Genomic DNA, 20,362 nt, shown 5'->3' with positions numbered 1-20,362 from the left:
CCTCGGCCGTACACAGGTAGAGACTGTGCGGCGCGATAGGTTTTCGCTGCCATCTCGAGCGAATATGCATTCAAGGTGGCGAAGAGAACCCTTACACAGCTTCAGCAGTGGCTGAACGATCTCTCCGCCCTAGGAGTAAGTTCCGAATGCACAGCAGCATAACCGCGCCCCCGAGTTTCCTCGCGAAGACTCTTGAAGACCTACATAGGGGATATCCTTATCAGCAAGCATTTCTTTTAGATAGCAGAACGAACGCGTGATGCTCGAAGCTCTCGGAAGCTTATGGTCCTTTTGCCGGCAACTGGAAACACCTCGAGTCGCAGGCTCCGGGAAGGAAATTTGTATGGACGTTCGTCAAACATACTTCAGTTTCGTGTTTTCATGGACACTGCTGATGCCTGTTTACGTCTACACTTTGCATCTGATACGAACAATTTGGCGCTTCAAAATTCCTGAAGCAGAGGGGACTAGTTCAGAGCCTTCGTTGTAGGACAGAAATTGCCCAGACCTTTCTGAGTGCATTGCTCTGCGTCACGTCGCGCAACAAAACCGCCTCTTACTAGAAAACGATCTCGATCCTTCCACGCCGGTGCGCGGGACGAACTCTAGAACGGAGCGAAGGAAGCAGCCCACTAGTATACTTCCTCGGTTTTGCCGGTCCCTCAACTATCCCGGAAGAGAGCGTGCACCTCTGCTAACAGGTCTGACACCGCCCCGGCCGCGGCATCGTCTTCACCGTAGACTACGCGTATAGCCTGAATCGCTTCGCGAACCGCTGCTGCCGACCGCCTATCGCGGAGCACAGAAAGCACACAGGTAACTATGCAAGGTTTTACACCCTATCCGGACGCGAAAACAATCCTCGTCAGAATATTGTCTGCTACTTGAGGCAGTTCATGAGTGACTGCCGCAAATCTGGGTAGCCACACGGGGAAATCTATGAGCATCATGTGCACTAGCACTACTGTCCTAACAGTTTATCCGTATCACGTCCGCTACTACTACTCCTGACCTACGGCAGCCTACCACATCAAGCAACTACCCGAGGAGACACAATCACTACACGCGTACGGCTGAACCTCTGGAGATTTCTCTGTCCACGACACGCGCGAGCGTATCGATTCACACGCGGAGAGAGCCCCTCGACCAGGCCCCTACTTTAAAAAGGGGGAAACCGCCAAGATACTGGGGCGCTCAGTCCCAGCCGCAACAGTTGCCAGATCCAGTGAGCACGCGTATCTAACAGTTCTCTACATCGCCTGGAGAATCGTCGTGTGTCCCAGAGAGGCAGACACCTTCGCTCTTACTGAAGAGTGCGCAACGGTTCCGCACCCCCACGGAGATCTCCAGGCAGGCCATCGTCGGACCATCCTCTAAGCAGTTCATAAACTTGCCGCATCGCCTGCGCATCAGAGAGGCAAGCTGGCCGCCGCACTGACTGTGAGATGCCTTCTGCTGACTCGCAGCTTGCTCGACGAACAGCGGGACCCGGGCACGACCAATCGGATAGGACTAAGCAGGGCCCACCGAATCTGGGAGCACTTCGACTAGGCCGGGTTTTGAACCAGCGAATCGCATATCACCAGACGGCACTAGCGGCTGTGCGGAAATCGCCTCCCGCACAGACGGACCATCGCTATTACTGCAGTTCCCATGTCTTCGGTTCCGGGACAATACGGCGCCCGTTTCCTTTGTCTATGTCAAAGCAGTCAAGTGTGGACTGCTTTCGCGCTCGCAGGCCTTAGGAAGAGATGTTTGCACTTCTTAAGGACTTGGAACCTATCTCCCCATGACCTACTCTCAAACCCCCTCAGTAGCCGAACTTTGTTCGTGGCTCCCCGGCCACCCGACGAAACTCACCTGCTTGTCGACGTAGGATAGGCGACAGCAGAGATCCGCTGGAACACGGTACTTCTGAAATACGCTGCGCATAGGGACGCACACATTCTGTATGACAGCCACACAAGCAGCAGATCCCGGCCTTTCCACAAGTGAGTTCTGCAGTGCCTGTTCAAAACATTGCACGGTGCCAACTGCTTGGGCATTTCGACAGTGCCCGAGGTCGGAGGGAAGCCGCTCAAGAAAGGCGCAAATAGAACGGTCCGGGAACCCCGCTGTTGCGAGATCTCTCGCGGGAATCGGGCGTCTTAGTAAAAAGACCCAGGTACCCGCGAGGGCGACCGAGTGTCGTTTGTGCGTTTACAGCTGGCCCGTGGCCGTAGATGCAGTACAGCGTGGATGTACAGGTTTCAAAGTGAGGGCTTACCCGGATAAGTCGAAGGGCAAGGTCCATGTCATGCTGTTCTTCTAGCTGTCTTTCCTGAGCACTCCGCATGTCTCCTATCCTTAGGACGTTGGTCTTCTTCTTCATTACTCCCAGCTCCCTCTTCAGCTGGCCTTCCTCAGGGCCCTTGATGTCCTTGCCCTGCCCGGAACCCCCCCCGAAAGACTCACCGCAGAGGCCGCTGCAGACAACTGCAAGAATAATCGGCCCGTCAGCTCCGAAGGGCAGTAAGGGTATACAGCTTTTCACTCCATCCACCTCGATGAGTTCGTTCTCGCTTTCCAGTTCTCTATCATCCGGGAAAGCAGGCCCAGCGACGACCCTGTTTGAGGTAGTCTTCTCTCTCGTCTCGGGTCTATCAGCTTTTTCTTCGGACACGTCCTCTCGGCACCTCTTGGCATGAGATCGGCCAAGACCCGTACGTCTATTATGTGCTAAGCCAACCTGGCGATGTCGCGCTCGGAAATAAATCGCTTTAAGAATTTCAGCAAGCACGAGGCATCTCTCCTTGAAGTAAAACAGCCGTCCAGCAAGACGCCCTTTCTTTGTCGGCACCAACCTTTTCCGCGTCTCTCGCAAAAGCTTCGGCCCTTGTCCCACTTTACCCGAAGCGCTTGGCAATAAGCAACAATCGTTATCTTTCTTCGTTTCCAAGCGAAAAAAACCAAGATGCAGCAGGCTCCTCACAGTGCGCTTTACATAGCTGAACTCGGTAGCAGGGGCACGAACCATCAAGCCCTCAAGAAAGGGCAAGACCGTGGCCGACAAAAACGCGAAGCTGCGAAAGCTGAGAACACGAAGGAAGCGGAGAACCTAGGACCGGTCCACACTGAAGCGCTCAGCCTCGTGCGCTGTACGCCAGATCGTATGGCCCCCCCGAATAACAAGAAAAGACGGAAGGCAGCGGAGCTCCGAAACGTCCAATCTAGGGAGACACGAGGCCCAACACTTTGATGAATGACTTCATTAGGATATGAAAGAGAGAACAAGGAGCAAAAACCGCTACCTCTGTTTCCACAAGGAAATAAGGTGCACCGGTACTGCCTCATGAACAACGTGAAACATGGATTTACTTTTGCGGCAACGCGGGTCCACGAGCCGGATAATACGGCAACTTGAGGAATCCCTTAGTAGCGATGTGTGATGGGGCACAGGCGGGGGTAGATACACACACACAAACTTCCGTCAGTTCGTGCGTGTGCCGACTTCTAAGGCTACGGGTAGGTACTTTTGATCGTGTAAATGGCACCACCCCGTCTTCGTAGCGTATTTGTAGGCATGAACAGGTAGATTACTTCACAAGTTGTTTGTGAAACGCGCTTACTTATCACAGGGGATGGCAAGCACGATGAGTCTTGCTCCCTTTCTACAAAAAAAAGGTTCTTGAAGAACTCTCAACAGGGAGAGTCCCGTACATACCTGCTGGTTCCGTCAGTGGATCCTTTGCGGCACGTTGCAGTAGCTTCAGATGCAGCGTCATCAAGCTTCGCCTGTGCCTTTGCTAGGCGTCTGTGAAAAGGAACGGAAACCAGTGCGCATATGCTCCCCCTGTAATGCGTCTTCAAAACTTCTGCTCAAATGCCTGCCTTTCAGGAAACAGACAGTACAGCGCGCTCTCTCAACGACTGCATAACTAGGAGGGCTTAACTGCGAGACTCGCTTGTCTTGAGAAAAGAAGCATACTTACGAAAAGGTTTAGTTCCCGGTGTGTATGTCAAATGCAATGAACGCTGAGCAGATCATCATACCAAAGCGTCGTACCGCCACGCCTTGGTACGATGGTGCATACAAGGACTTCACGAATCTTTGCGCTATACAGGAAAATTTGGACCGGACCGTTCAGTGTGACCGCCGCCGGCCTCCTTTGTTCGATGTATGTTCATGCATGCCCCACTGAGCACGGATATAAGACAGCAGACTGTGCGAATGTGTACCGGCCAGCGACTTCCCTCAGGTGTGAAATCACCTGTGAAGTTTTCTGAGCTTAGTATCGGCTAGCTTGTCTTGTTCCACTTCCTTTCCCTCCACATTCAAAAGTGAGATCAGTGGCACCCGTCTCCCTTTGCCTTCGTCGGTGCTCTCTTTATGCATGCACAAAACCCCACACGGGCACCGAGCCGTCGCTTTCTTCTCCGCTTCGGTAGCGGCTGGTTTCTCTTGTCCCTTGGAAGCTTGTTCAACAGGAAGAGAAGTCTCCTCCGGTGTTGCGGTTCGCAAGGCTTCTGCCATCGAGATGAACACAGAAAGTCTGTCTTCCTCTCGGCGGAGATCCAAGGATACAATACCTTTCAAGTCAAGTACGATCTGCAAGGAAAAGAGCGCACACCAAAGAGTATGCCATATGTAGACATGCTTGTCTATATTTCTTTAGTCTGCTCAGCTGTACCCACCAGCACCGTCATTCCCCATACATGAAACCGCAGCATATGAGCGTCAATGAATTGAACGCACACTGACAACTCAGTGGGGACACTAGCCATCTAAACCGTATTCGATGTAGCTGTAAGGCGCATATCCACGTGAGCGACGCAGATTACGACCAGTCTCCGGACACGCATTATGCCGGATAAAAGATGTGTGTATTACGACAGGAAGTCAAAGTAGGTACAGAGATTTTTCGAGAACACTTTACTCTTCTTTGCTTCATGAGACAGAATAGAGCGGTAACACGATGTGTCTACGAAGAATGAAGTTCACTTCCCTTTTGTCTTCTGGGCTAGACATTAGGTTAAACTCATGAGCTGGATTTCGTGCGTGCGGCTCTCTCCTTCTGTGGTCAACGTTTCTCGTCCTTCTTCTTCGTCGTGTCAACGTACCTGAGAGACAGCAACGATGCTGTCAGCCGAGAAGGGAAGCACTGCAATCTGAACAGGCTCTTCTTGTTCCTTCTTCCTCTTCTCCTCCGCAACCCCCTTCTTCTCTCCCCTAGTTTTCTCCGCGCCCTCTTTTCCCCTTCTAGATCGACTCCGCTGGTCCAGGCGGCGGACCCACGCCTCGCTTGCTTTCTCCGCTGCTTCAATGACGACGTCCCTTGCGGCTTCAGGGGCATTTTGTATCAGATGCGTGCCCCCGCACTCTTCTTTCTCCCCGAGGATTCGCGACAAGGGCATGTGATCAAGGAAGAGAACAGGAGCCCCGTGACCGCCATCTTGCTGTGACGTGCCTACCCGACCATCATGTCGACGTCGGCAGGTCTCGGAGAACCCTATCAGACCTCTTTGTGGACTTCGAAAGGGATGAATGGCAACAGATGTGGACGATTTAGACCCAGACGGGGCGGAGAAAGATCGCGAGAAAGTACAAGCAACCAAACAGTCCACGTACACGCTCGAGGCACGGTCCCGCTGGAGTCAAGAACAACAGCGACAGTGGTGAGAACAAGGCGGCGAAAAAGACTCCTGCAAGCTTGCGCTGAGGTCTAGAGATAGACAAGGAAAAGTGCCGACAGCTACTCGTGAAAAAAGGAGATTGTCACAAAGGTATACAGGTGGATACCGGGAGAGACGGAGGCAAACAAGCTATCTCATGTAAACAAGGGCAGATCGCTACACAGGGCGGATACAGATATCTAAGTGGACAGGCACAGACTCGAATAGGCAAATGCAGAAGTGATTCGGGAACGGCACTTAAACTGATTACCGATTCCTTGAGAGACGGGCAAGCAAACATGAAAACCCAGAGCAGTAGACAAGCAACACCCGCGTTACGTAGAGTCTTTTAGTGAATGTTTGACTTCTTCTGCTCCCACTCGGAACTCCTTACAATATGAATGTTTGTATACGGACACGTAGTTTTACCGTCCGCGTCTTCTGCAGAGCTGGAACGTCGACAGGGGAACGTTCGACGCGGGCGAAGACCCCAGCACATACTCGACCTGTGCACACGGTGGCAATTGACAAGTAAGTTGTTCCTTATCTGCACCTCTCACCCATAGGGACCAAAGCCGTACTATAAACGTACGTATGATCTATATATCTCTATATATCTGTATATATATACACACGGGAAACCGCTGCTGCATACAGCGAGTATGAGATCCTTACCTGCGAGTTCGCTGCGTGTGGCCGCACTTGAGCAGTTCCAAGGACGACGCCCCATCCCCAAATCCGTTCTGAGCAAAATCTTCCCCCCGGTCTATTCTCCCTGGATAATAGCCTGCAAGTCAAATCTGATACAAGTTCTTCATAGGGGCATTCCGTACTACGTTGCCTTAGGATATCTCCGTCCTCCAAAAGGCTCGTTGCGTTCTCGATCTCACTTTCATCGGAGTAGGGACTACTGACACCGTTCGTCTCCGTTTGTACTTGTCTTAGTCCATCGGCTGGCTTATTACGAGGAAAGATGACCACGCGAGGAAGGCGAGGCCCAGAGAGAAGCACAAGCCGGCCTGCCTGCAAAAATGGCAGGAATGAGCCAGAGAGGCGTACGTGACGTTGTAGTCTCCGTCTGCACGCACAGCCAAGAATAATGAAGAGAGAGATGACAGGAAAAGTGATCGGGATCTGCCGGGCGGCCGTACAGCTCGGCAGCCACAAGAGAGGCTGAAAAAAAATCCGAATTTCAAACATGCAGTGGATCCACGGGGGCGTAGAAGCAAGGGCGCACATGCCCCTTTTCCTCCCCGATCAGGAATACTTCTACGACGTCAGGAGAACCCGGCGCAGTATCGCCAAAGGCTTTAGGTGCTCGCGAGTTTGGATGTAAGGCGTCCACTGGGACGGCTTGCATCTGCCTTGACTTGCAAGTATGACCCCCGATAGGTAGATGCCGTAACGCAGTTCATTACCATTTGTATTTTCTACAGCTGCATGTACTTCCACCGCCTATTCAGGAAGGACACGTGCAGGGGAGGCGCTCCCTCAAGTCACCGATTCCTGACTATCTCGATCTATAACCAGATATACCAACTCACCGGCACATATCGCGCGCTCTCTCAAGTCCAACGTAGATCTCGGCTTTTCTCTTCCATTCTTCCCAGGATGCCATTCCACTTCGGCGGACTTCATTGACGGAGGTGACGTCGATCTCTTCTTTCGAGGAGCAGACGCCTCTGCGCATAACATAGCCTTCTATATTTTCTCCAACTGCGTGAACTTCTCCCGTCTTAGAATATCTCGCTCCTTCCCTCTGAGATGAAGTCTTGTTGTTTCCTTCGCTCTCTGATTTCCTAACTCTCATGCCCTCAACATCTCCAACATTGTTGGCTTCAGACGAGCAGAAGCATCGTACGGAATTTCGCAATGTCTCGACGTCCTCAGATATACAAGATAAATGCCTGTCACAACAACACAAAAAAAGGATCCACAACTCTACGCCGGCCTGCACTAACATCTCAGCCATACATCTGTGCAGCCCAACACTAGGGACGCTAGGATGACCGGAGAATCCACGGGAGACCTGCATGCATTAGAGCAGTCTCTACATAAAAAGCGAACCCTATGGTGTGTAGATATTTCACATCTACAAAGTGCTCGAATCAGAGAACATGGAGGAAGCACTAAGCCCTCTCTACATACCCAGGTGGAACCTCCTGCTATGGTTTTTCTCTGTTACTGTACCCAGACTTGTACGGCTTCGTATACCTGCAATCACACATCCCCATCATAAATCGGCACGGCATCCATGTGCTTAGAAGACACGACGATCCTCGAACAGAGCCTATGTCGTTTTGAGCCTCCACCAGACTCTGGTTGAGACCTACTTGTGTGGCCAGCTATGACGATTGTTCTGCAGATCGCATGTAACGATATCATTCTTCTGTGATACGATCGTAACACTCCCGCGCGTACGAAAGTGGGACGGCACTGAGAAAAAGAGGTTCGCGCCTCTATGTGAACCTGATTGGCCTTACGAGAACCATTCACTGTGTTACTGCTGAAACCATGGAAACACGCGAGACAGCATTTCGCATGTGTTCATTTGTCTGTAAACATTAGTGCATACTTAAGAGAGAGAAAGCCCCTGTCGTCACTCAGCTTTCACGAGCAACTTACATGGCTGCCGTGAAGAATTTGAACGAGGAGAAGAGGGTGTCTGCGACTTGCCCTGTCAGGAATTGACGGGTCGCCCTCTCAGCTCTTCTCTCCCTTCGAAAACGCCTAGTCGACGACGACACCAGGTTGTTGCCCTGTTCACTTCTCTTGTTATGTCGCTTTGTCTTCCGTTCTGAGCCACTGCTGTCCTGACCTTGCGATAGGCGAGTCTCACTAGTACAGTAGGTACGTTCAGCGTCTCGATGTCTGTCCAGATGCGTATGAAGGGGGTTTGATGCGCCGCCCAAATCTGACACGTGTCCAGGCTGCTCTTCAGGACGTCTCTGTCTTATTCTGGATCTATTTCGCGGAAGGCCTTTATTCAAATCATTGTCTTCCTGCTGTCCCTCGGTGCGTGATTCATCAAGCTCTTCCTCTGACGCGTCAGAAACTTGCCTCTCGAAAATTCCTCCTTTTTTGCTGAGAATCTTCTCATCTTGGTCTCTCCTCCTGTCTTCGTCTGTCTGCCTGTCTACTCTAATTTCCCGGTGTCTTTCTCCGTATCCTTCTTTCTCTTTCGTCCTCGCCAACGACTCTCCCCTTTCTTTCCCCTCTGTCGTGATTCTACCCGTCAGGCCTTCTTCATCGTTGCTGCTCTTCCTCGTGCACGGTTGTCCCCCGGTCCCCTCACTTTCGCCTTTCGCACCCTTCTTGCGACCGTGCCTGGTACCCCAGTAGTCCTCGTTCTCGTTAAGCTCATCATGTTTCTCCTGCTCTGGGTCATGGCCTGGTCCAGGGGCTGTGTCTGCATCCTTATCGGTGTGCTGTTTATCCGGTGCTTGGGCCGTATAGTACGCGTATGCTCTGTCTGCAAGAAGTAAAGACTGAAAAGAGAGTTCCATTTGCCCCCGAACAGCAGGAAAAGGCGCTCCAAACAGAAAAGCAATAGTAGAGGGGGGTGGTGCCGGCAATGGTAGAACCAGGATCGTAGATCCTACAACGCACATTCAGAAGAGAACAGAAAACAACACGACACAGGATCGACACAGTCCGTATGTTATGTACACTTCTCACTACCTCGGAGAGACCCTCAGTTTTTTGAGTGCTCTCCCAAGACAACAGGCAGTCCAGTCTCACATCACCCTTTGTCAACCTGGATCCGTGCTGATCCTCCGTGTACCCGACATCTCTCTGTCCGTCACTAGTGAAGGCCAGTAAACGAGGACGCGTGCAAAAGCCCTCGTTCTTCCAGTAGAACAACCAAACAACTCCGTTCTTCGTCCCCTTCTCCCCCAGGTAAACAGTTAGTGGAGCACGCATTCTGGTTTCCAATCTACCTTGCGAACACGGGCTTGAAGCGATCTTGCGGAACGAATAGCCTTTGGTTCTGAATGCCTATTTACCTTTGTCGTCAATTCCTCTTCTTCCAGCCCTCCCTGCCATCTGTTCAAACTCCGTCCGTGTTAGCATGCGCCACACACGGGGCATTTCTCGTACTGAGTCCCTTTCCTCGGCATCTTCCACCCAGTCATCATCAACACGTTCCAGCCACGGGCTGTGACGACTCAGCCTGGACTCCGGATTCACGAAGTACGCCTCCCTGGTCGCCACCTTGGTTCTTTGTGTGGGGAAGAGACAGCATGATTCTTGATAGCTACGGCGGAGTGCGGAATCGCCTGTCGGCGAAAGACGCTGTGCTTCTGGTAGATGCGAGTCTACCGGCCGCATTGAACACTCGCCGTGTCCAGAGCAGTAGGCCGAGGAGACCCGCGAAAAGCATGAGGCGCCTGGCCGACGGGGAAAGAGCGAAGTATTCTGGAGTTGCAGACCGGAAGAGAATCCTGCCCTTGGCCTATGAAGACCCCCCCAGGCAGACGGCTTGAACAGAGACGTGAAGACGACAGACCGCGCTGGCAGATTAAGGCCCGCGGATACAGTCTCCGTGCAGAACACGATCCGCAGCAATCCTCTCTGAAAACATAAGGCCCGGTACAGCAAAACAGACGTAGCGGGCCGACCTGTGATTATCTACCGGCGCAATACAGTATTCTTCGGTCCGAAATCGCCGGAGGAGTCGGCAGTACTGTGATGGAGGAAGAGGTATCTGCTTGAGGAATTCGCTTCTCTTCGGAAACGGACGATGTTACTTCCGAGATCAACCTGATGACGCAGCCTCTTTATTTACGGAGAGTCACGGAAACCAACAAATCAGCAAAAGGATGGAAAAGAAACACGGTCTTGAATCACTATATTCCCTGAGTGCCACTTACTGCACAGAGCTCTCGTCCATTGTAGCTGAAGAGACAACAGTCTGTGGGGGACAATCGAATCAGCATCAACTACAGAGCCTTTAAACCTTCGCCCTTGGCTGCGGAAAAGCTGAGATGTCGGAGAAGGTGCTGCAACTCTCTTCCGTCGCGACAATAGTGTTCGCAAACGTACAATTACAGTCGGTACACATGTAAGCATGGCGACACTCGGAGCTGAAGAGGGAAACTCGCTTCATACACAGAGACGCGTATGAAAAAGAATTTGGAAGACGCAAGGCGGCACGAGAGAACCACTGCTAGCTCGGCAGGTCAGTCCCGCGAAGGAAAGATTCAGTACGGAGAGCTTCCAGGGTTCCTCGGTTGACCAGGCCGAGGCACGGGAAAAGAGAGGAAGCAAGAAGGTGAGATTCACTAACTTCGAAAGCGAGCTCCATGAGATCTTTGACTGCAGGGGTAAGTCCAGCATGATGAACACCAACGCCCCGTAGAAAAAGTGGCTTCAGGCAAGCAAGCTGTTCTACAGTCTGTTCCTTTTCTCTCCAGTGCAATTCCGTACTCTCTGAGAACCACGTGGTCTCGAGAGCTGACGTGCCTGCTTCAGCTGCCGTGTACATACAGCTCAGTTGATGCCGCACGACAAGCGGGACAAGGGCACTTATGTGGGGGACCACCGCGGTTGCCAGAGAAAGGCACTGTTTCCGAGAAAAACAGAACGCGAGAGCTGGGAGGAGATCCCTGAACAAGCGGAGTAACAAACGAAGAGCAAAGAAGAACAGTGTGTACATCAGGTGGAATCTTTCCCTAGTTAATCCCCATCACAAAAAAAGAGCAGAGACCGAGTACACGCAAGTAAGTACGAATAACTATACATGCACATATATATACGGTAGGGGTAGTCGGGCGCGGGGTGCCACTACGGTCCTGATCACTCAACACCGCCAAGGGAAGATGAGCTGACACTATGGTCACACAGTGTCTCATATGAAGGTGCCAAGAAAGCTCATAGGTTCTTGCTCTCAGATCGTTTCCCCCGAGAAGCAAGACGACCCCAGTACAGACGCTTGTATGGAAACTTATCTGATGTCCGCTTCTTACAGAGAAATACTCGTTGATGTCGGCTTCTACACACGAGAGCTAGCGACGGTGTTGAACACGTGGAAAGAATGAATCAAACTTCTGTTGACATCGGCTCTGTACAGAAGTCATGTGAAAAGAGTTGCATTCACAACGGCTTCCGACCTTTCCTTGCACGCAGTCACTGCATTAATCACCGCCTCAACGGAGACATCTCCTGGAAACCTTCGACTTTCCTTCTGCTTTGAAACCGATCCTTTTTTTGAAATCCCCTGGTCCTCGGCCGCATCTCGGACGGCATTGATATACTCTTGCTCCCGAAACGTTCGTTCACTCCAAGAGTCACACACGATCTCATCCGGACTATGTGTCTGGCCCCTAGAGATGTCATGTACGCCTTCATCTTCCTTCCCCTGGTGGTCTGGTTTGACACTTTCCGTTCCTTCTCCTGCATGGACAACTGCCGCCCGCTCTTCTGCAATGCAACACAACCTCGCGCTCTGTCTGTCTGAGAAGCTTGATGAGGTGCCGAGAAGAACTGAATGCTCCAAAGGCACGGGTCGTCTTAGAGTGCCTATCAGATGTAACGGCTAAAAAAAAACAGCAATAGGCCAGGAACAGAAGAGAAACAGTTACGTCGGCACTCAAGATGTAAAGCTCTTTCATGCGGACAGACACATCTATATGCGCTCCACCGTGTCTGTGGGGGGTGCAGATGCACACAAACAACGCAAGCCGCACAAAAGCTTCCTATCAGGTTGGTCGAATCGAATATACGCCAGGAAGCATGGAGACTTCACGTGGTGGCCAGGCAGCGGTCATTCATTTCGAGAGTGTCAGCAGCGTTGCGCTCTTCGCGCCCAGCAGCCGCAGACGATGCAACACCGTTACCAGGCGAAGGCGACTGACGGCCTGTACGGACGCTTTGCTTCATAGACACAGTACCGCTCTAGCTTCGGCGCATCGCCTTCAAGAGTATGTTCTCTCGCCCGACTAGTTTCATACCTGACGAAAAAGAACAGTAAACCACGATGCAAAGCCCACAGGATTTCGAACTGATGCTGAGAGGAAGAGAAAAACACATGAACGGGTGGGCGATTGAAAGGACAGAGGCGACCTCCGAGTTGGGACCTGTTGGGCTCTCCGTAGTAATACCAGAAGCTCCTCCCACACCGTTCCTCTCTCTGGGTCTGATAGAAAATGAAACTCGTCGAATACAATCATCTGTACGCGACTCAGAAGAGAAGAGTTCGTTCTGCAGAGAAATACCAGGAAACAGGCGAGCCCAGGAAATCTTTTGCCTCTTCAGGGAGACGACCTCTTTCACGCTACGATATGTGTAAGACCAGCTAGTCGGAGCCAGGACTTCAACAGGAGGCAGTCTGTCTTGCCGGAGAAGATGTATGTGTACACCCATCAGAACGGGACAGTAACTGACAGCGTGGTTCAGAACCGTTCTTGCAAGTAGACAAGGGGACGCCGTTAAGCACGACGACAGCGCGTTCATCGATAGATGCCTGGTTTTCTAAGTGAAAATGTGGCTTGAAAATGAGCCGGCGACACTGTGCACTTAGAAATCCGTGCCTGTCTTCCCTATTTCTCGGAGAAGAACCCCCTCCTTCCTAGCCTACTTCTTTGTGACCTGATCATCAGCAGCACTCTCGCTCATTTAATGTGCGTTTGTCCGAAGAACGCGGTCGACCTTAGAAGCTACAGTGCGGCTTCGCTGCTCCCTAAAAACGCCCGCTTACTTACTTACAGGTAAGCCAAGCTACAACAAGTGGGGAGTCAACTGTCTTGAAGAAACTTGCTATACGAGAGTCTACATTTCCCCTTGTCTCTCCACGCTAGCAAGGGAAAAAAGGCACAAGCGAGCACACATTCTACCCTACTCCGGCCCTGCCTACCTACCCGCATCGGAGAAGGTCATTCCGAACAATCTCGACAGTCGCAACAACAATGCCTTGCTGTCCCCGCAGATTTCTCTGTTCATCCCCTGTGAGCAATCCGACTCCCTCGTCTCCCCAGATGGATCGAAGTTCACGGAATTTCTGGTTACTCAAAGCCTTGAGCGGGGAAAGAAAAAGAACACGCGGACGGGGTGTTGCTGTCCCTTCACTCTCTGTAGTCAAGGTTTCCCGCATAGAAGAGTACGAACTCGCTGAGGCTGACTTACAGCCGTTCAATCGTGAGTCGAAAAGTGTCCGCTCGTCTCCGGAATGACCATTCACGCTGTGATTCCGAAGAGCGCCCTGTATATACAGCTCGGCTACGAGACTCTTCCCTGCTGACGTGTGGGCAAAAACAAACGACGACTCGCCTAGAAGAGCCGCAGTCGCAGCAACTTGTTGAAAACCATCAAGAGGAAAAGAATACGAACTAAGGACACGCCGGATGTGCTTTGAAGGAGAAACATCGGCAGTGTGTGGACAGCTGGGACTTCGACTTGCGGAAGGAGAGAAAGAAGCGCCTTGCCCTTGGTCAAAACCCGCTTGCTTGCGCTCTTCTACGAGATCATCCTGCGCGCGGGACAGCTCCTTCTGCATCTGCAAGAAGAATGAGACAGCCCACCAAACAGATTGAAAGAGTGCCGTCAATACCACCCGAGCCCGCATGATAGAAGATGTAGTACCTGTGTAGACCACCACACAGGAAAAGAGATCCTGCCTCGTTGTCCACTTTATATCGAATCGCAGCAGAAGACCGTAGGAGCAAAACTTGTAGTTGAGGAAAGCGGGAAAAACCCAGTGACCCGGAGCCGTGAGTCAAGTTTACTCCCTGGTATCAATGTGACAACTTGCAGAGAAAAAAACAGGAAGACTGGAAATTCCCGAAGGTATCGGACTACTGGCGTGGATGCTAGGGGCCAAATCCCACGTTGTCACCAGAATAAGTGCGGTAAACCGCAGAGTACAAACTTGTTGTGTTTCTCACACTAGGTCAGACACAGGTGTTACTACAGTATCACACAAGGAAGACCCTCCTCTCGAAATGACCAGTCAGCTTATAGCTGGACAGTACGATACAGAAAGGTTGCGCCGGAAAGCGAAGACGAGAGAGGGAGGCGTCACCGCAGCTGCATACTGCTCCATTTCCGTCGGGAGAAAGACCGGGGAAACCAAAAGAGAGAACGGACACAGGCGCTTCGAGGTGGCATGAATGAGATTTACTTGGAGAAAATTCTTAAGGGGCGTGAAGTCGGGAGTACCAGCTTCTGCCCACACATAGAGCCGAGTGCAAACATGTGTGCAATTGTTTTTGGTAGGAAACTTCTCCAATACGACGCAGTCGCGATGCGAGGGAAGAACCGAAGGCGAGATATAGACATCGTGAGAACACGAAGAAGACGATGTCGAAGAAAGGCCTGAGTGGGTGGTCCCGCTATTGCTTCGGTGCTGAGACGGCCTGGCTCGAACCGTAGGACCGGAGACCGGGCAGGCCTCCATTCGAGAGCGGAGAGAGCGTGCTGTCTAGGAGATTGGCGGGGAGGTGGAGAGGAAGTAGTCGGACAAGGCGAACAGGTGACGGAGAACACGAGGGAGAGCGAGACTGACTTGCCCATCAGCCAGAGAGAAATTCTGCAACACTGTGGCCACCACTCAGCCTCCCTTGTGTGTCCTCGCTGCCGGTGCATCGTTTGCCCTGACGTTCCGTCGGACAGCGCAAACAGGGGCTTTCTCCATCGCTTTCCTTTTGTGTCTTTGCTGGCGGTGCATCCTTCGCCCTGAAGTTCCGTCAAACAGCGCAAATAAGTATGCTATTCTTGTACCGGTCGGTGATACATAAACATATCTGTTAGCACGGGGCTGAATCCGGTTAGAACATGGCAGGCTTCTGAGGGTCACTTTACCAGGACGATCTGCGCTGCGCAAAATTGCCTCAAATGGAAGAGGAGCCTTGTATTAGTTGTATGGGTGTCTCGGAAAGCTGAATTCACAACAACAGTCACTTTAGCTGTTCTCGCCGTGCCGGATTTTGAAGAACCGGTCTACAATTAGGGACAGTAGAAAACGCATGAAAATCTGCTGACTCTTCGCTTTTTGCCATTGCTCGCCAGAAACCAGTAACCGGGGGACACCCACCCGCTGTGCGTCTGTAATTTTGAGCCTCGTCACACGCTAGATATGGATAGGAGTTGGGTCACACAACATACTGCGCGCAACGACGAGACGACAAGAAAGAGAAGCCCGTAGACGGCAACGGCACCCTAGACTTGAGAAGGGGTCTTAGAGAAAGCCTGGTGTCCGGACTGAGGAAAGTCGGAGAGAAAAAAACTACGAAGTATCTGCGTCGGCAGCCGACACACGCATGAAGTTGAGTTGCCTGGTCTCGGCAGGCGCGTCAAGGTCGTTCGGCGATCTGGTATTTGTATATCGACCGTTGTGAACCCTCTTGGTCCCAAAGGAAACCACAGCGAAAAGGTGATACTAAGAAACAGCCAAAGGCCATATGGCTAGTGGAACCCTTCACTGGAGCTACCCCCTATGGGCAAGCCGTTGACCCAGAAAACGTCCGGTCATGCACAGCATGCACCCGCCAGGCTGATGCATGCTCCACATACGTTCGGGCCAACAAGAATGCCAGTCTCTCAGCAGCAGTAGTCGTCATTGAAGGCGAAGCCAGAAACTTGGACTAATGAATCCCACGTGCGGGCGTCTCTTTTGGATACCTAGCGATTCCCGTCGTTTTCTCGCCCTTGGGCTCTGGCGCGTATGTGTGCTGGTCTGTAAAAAAAGAGGACTCTCTCGCGCCTCCGGAAGGCGACCTTATTTGGCGAGGTTCCATACAGTCAGCTGTTGCAACGTGACGCGCAGCCTAAGGGCGAACGAGGCAAATCGGAGTCCCAAGGAAATATGGCTAAGTTGTTCCTGGAGGGGATCGTGACAAGGCGGCCCTTGGGAACTTTTGAACTCATTTTCCATGCGGCGCAGGAAGTCTGTTCTCCCCAGGTCTATGCATGGACGTGGTCCCATTGAGCAGGCTCCCCTCGATAGCGAGTAAGATGCGGTCTGTCAAGTCAGAGACTCTCCAGTTCCTTCGTATCAAAGCTACTTCGGGTTAAGTACTACGCCAGCTGCGTTTTGCTAGGATACTCTGTCAGCGAAACCGGACATCACGTCAGCACGTGAGTGGATCTGTCGGGCAGAGTGCAAGATCTGAACGCACGTGGGACGTACTCGTGATCCGTGCTCACGAGCACGTATCACGTGCGTGTAGAGGGCGAAAGCGCAAATGCAAGTGTTGGTGGTGGACGCTTCCAAGTTCTTTCAGATGTGGTGTTCCGCGCACACGCTCGCTCAAAATTGCTTGGAACTGCATACGCGGATATGTCCATCTGCCCTTCAGAGCTCTGTATGCCTCCCGTATCCACGACACCACAGAGTTAGCGGTGCTCTTGAGTCAGGCAGCCACTAATTTGAAAAACCGGGCTCCCGCGCCCACTGAATAAGAATCAAAGAGCAGCAAGAGTAAATGAGGGAATTGCCAACGGTACGCAGGCACAGCCATTCTGGTTGCCCGGAAGGGCTTCAGCCTTCACAGGCGGAGAAGTCACCAGAAACGCACTGCCTGCTTGAGGCGCTTGTAGTGCGAGGGATCTTCCCAGAACCGCATGCGAGGTTTGCCCAGGCCCCGGCACTCATGATACCTGCGAACAACACAGAACGGCAAAACCCGAAGAGATAGCCAACAGCAGTCACTACTCGGTGTGCCGCGCCGTATCTCATATTGAGAAGCAGAATCTGGACGCCCACCTATGTTTCCGGGATCCCATCGCTGTAGGGGGATCTACGGCTCGCGGGACACCCACCTAGCAGAAGTGCTCACTACAAGAACGTATACGCGCCGAGGCCCTTTCTACTGAATCAGAACAAAGTTGTACAAACTCTTCCTCCAATCTGAAGCCCCGTCGGCAGATGCGACGCCACAGAAGATGGGCCTTGAACGTCACGTACGAACTTCGCAGTATATTGAGCTCAACAGAAAGGCACGGCGAAGAACCGGAGCAGCCCTGCCCACATAAAAGGCGCTGTTTGTCTCTCCAGCCGAAACCGGGAAGGCAATTACGCTGTGAGCCCGGAGAAGAACCCCAGACAACCAGGTGTGTAGCTGAGGGCACGGCGATAGGGAATATCGCTACCGACACTACTTCCTTTGAAATGCAGTTACAAGACGCTTACCCATATCTCCGGTACTTCTGGAAATCGATCAGTTTCTTCCTCGTAGCCCAGTAGCCATGCCTGTGGTACCACTTCCATTTGTTCCGCTGAGGGCCTAAGCATTCATTCAGCCAAGGTTGCCATTCAAGAGTCTTCCTCAGCTGTCCTACTTGTCTGCATCGGGACTGTGAAGCCGTGCACCCGACCGCCGGGTGCTTTGCCCGGCTGCCCACTGGAAAGTGCTTAGCCGGTTGTGGCCCTGTTTACATCTACACTTATAGTGGACAGCGTGTGTACTTGCACTTCGAGACGGAAGTAGCGGCTGCTATGCCGATAGGAGGCTAGACACAGAGACCCGAACGTCCATATCTGTCTCCAGTGGCGCGTACACCCCAGGAAGAGTTGCAGAGAGGGCGCTTTCGTCTACTTTGCTTTCAGTTCTTGGGGGGCAAGCAAGCAAGACCTTTGCGCAGCTTATTATTATTATGTATTTCCATACACCTGCCAGTCCAAAGAAAACGAGCTCTGACAGCAGCCGTCTGAGAGCGCAGCCTAAGGTAAAGTGATACTTGTTGAGTCGGCAGCCAGGACGGTGCGACAGCTGTAGGCCCGCTCCCGAGGTAGAAAGCTTCCATGAACTATCAGAGACCAAGCTCCGGCTATGAACAACGCTCGCACGAGACGCTCCCTCAGCTATGTTTCTACTGCCAACAGCAACAAAAGAGTTTCATGGTGGACAGCGCACAGATCGTTTGTGAGACGAAGAGTTGCAGGGAAATGTGAGAACGCACCTTTCCACCGGTTGCCCTTCCAGAGTTGCATCCAGAGATCTCTCATCCATTTCCCTACACCTTCTACACTCAAAGTCCCTACAGAGGCCCCAAGTCCCTCAGTGCCGGGGTTTCCCTTCAGTCTGCTTCGGTCGGCCATTGAGGGCTCTTTGCCTGTCCCTTCACCACTAAGGTCCTCCGTATCAGATCCATGGTGCCTCAGGGTGTGAGACAGTTCCGAAGCAAAAATCCGTCTGAGGCCCTTGTTGTCGACGATACCAAGATCAACTGTAGAGCTCGGGAAATCTCCCGAAGACTGAGGACTTCGGTTGACGCCACCACGATTGACGGCAGTTCCTCCGATCGGAAAGAGTGAACCCAGTGGAGCGCGGAGTTTCTCAACAATGTCGTGGTGCCCTTGAATGACAGTCCTCACTTTTTCTCGTCTTGAATCGCAGACTGAAAATCCCTCAAAGGGACGGAAGGACAACTGGACTGTCCAAGAGACAAGACGAGTACAGGCGCAAAACGGGAAGAAAAAGGACAAAAGAGCAGGGGACGCCGGCAACTGCTGCGGAGTATGGGATGGGACACGAACTTTGGCAGCCAGAAATCGACGTGCGAGAGAGGGAACATATTTGGTGGGAACACAAGAAAGAAGAGAGTCCAACACGACACTACGCAACAATGTGCGCGGTGCTGAAGTTGAAGCACTCGAAAGTATAGGGGACTCGGAACAGATAAGAGACGTAAATTCTTGACTAGGCATGACAAAGGCAGAGTGCAACAGTTGGTGACTCTGAGAGAGTGAGTTCTCCAAAGACCAGGAATGAGCGTTCCTTTGTGAAACGCCGAGCTTTGGAGAACTAACGTAAGACAAGCGACACGGACAAAGACGGAATGCCGGAAACTCCCAGAGAACAAACGGCGCCAGCGACACGGGGCGCGAGATTGCTGAAGTCGGCCGCGCAACTTTGGAGTGCAGTGAGTTTGTTCTCTCGAACGGAGAACGTTGACGTGAGGTCGACAAGGGAACGCGAGAAGACTGTACAGGCGTACAGTAGGCTGCAGAGCCTAACAAGGGGAAAAGCGAGCCTAGTAGTGTCTTGTGTGCATAAGGTGTAGATCGCTGAAAGACAGGAGACGTAGCTGAAGACCTGACTGAACCGATGGGGATACTTGCTGGTGAGCCTGGCCGCCTGCGCCTGGGGCAGCTAACTGGTCTTCGCGTCCCCTGGAAAGCACGACTTCTCATTTGTAGTCTTCCAAGGGCATGCGGTACCGAGAAAAATGAGAACGCAATGGGTTCGTCGACCTGAGTGAGGCAGTTCTGTGGTGTTTGTTCACCACAACCGGGCTGTGCAGCTACAAGACGTCTTCGACAGTTCAGCCCACGGACCAACTTCCACCCTTGTAGGCTGCCATGACAAGCATATGCCCCCGGGTGGCAACCTGTGATACGCGACATTGCTGAAACCCCGTGGACGTGACCGCTATAAATCAGGCAGACAACCGTCCCCGCTCATTCATGTGCCTGTAGGGCCAGCTGCTGCATGAATGTCGAATGGGTTCCCTGGATAGATTCTCGTAAAAAGTGATAACTGATGCCGGACCATCCGAGGACTGAGGCTTCTGCTAGACAGGGCAAGGCGAAGCTTCCCAGTGTCGGAATTTCGTGTCTTCTAGAGTGATATTTGCTCCAGTTCGGACGCAAAGACACTCCAAGTACCATAGTAAGCGCGCATGCATGCGGTTCGCTCGACGAAAGGCTCTTGGCGCGACGGCAGCCCCTCTGACGGCGATGGATAATAAAAGGCGTCACTCGCGTGACGCT

General features: G+C 52.3%; 1 protein-coding gene across 1 annotated transcript; it reads right to left on the bottom strand.

Annotated features, from left to right (window-relative positions):
* Positions 1–662: 662 nt before the first annotated feature.
* CSUI_001710 (dead deah box helicase domain-containing) lies at positions 663–20,360 on the bottom strand (the record flags this gene model as incomplete). Its single annotated transcript, XM_068061915.1, has 19 exons — positions 18,550–20,360; positions 17,780–17,873; positions 16,162–17,247; positions 14,771–15,324; positions 13,512–14,146; positions 12,606–12,855; positions 11,766–12,190; positions 10,943–11,261; positions 9,660–10,227; positions 8,278–9,250; positions 7,197–7,559; positions 6,328–6,730; positions 5,101–5,628; positions 4,251–4,588; positions 3,704–3,793; positions 2,267–3,071; positions 1,861–1,947; positions 1,308–1,402; positions 663–789 (listed from the first exon to the last, which is right to left on the bottom strand). The coding sequence occupies exons 4-19, from the start codon at positions 15,044–15,046 to the stop codon at positions 663–665; spliced, it is 6,282 nt and encodes a 2,093-aa protein (XP_067926106.1). The 5' UTR covers positions 15,047–15,324; positions 16,162–17,247; positions 17,780–17,873; positions 18,550–20,360.
* Positions 20,361–20,362: the final 2 nt, after the last annotated feature.

Source organism: Cystoisospora suis (assembly GCF_002600585.1).
Source record: "Cystoisospora suis strain Wien I chromosome Unknown contig_678, whole genome shotgun sequence".
NCBI classification, from domain to species: Eukaryota; Apicomplexa; class Conoidasida; order Eucoccidiorida; family Sarcocystidae; genus Cystoisospora; species Cystoisospora suis.
Note: the sequence above shows the minus strand (reverse complement) of the source record. Positions and strands in the feature narration are given on the sequence as shown.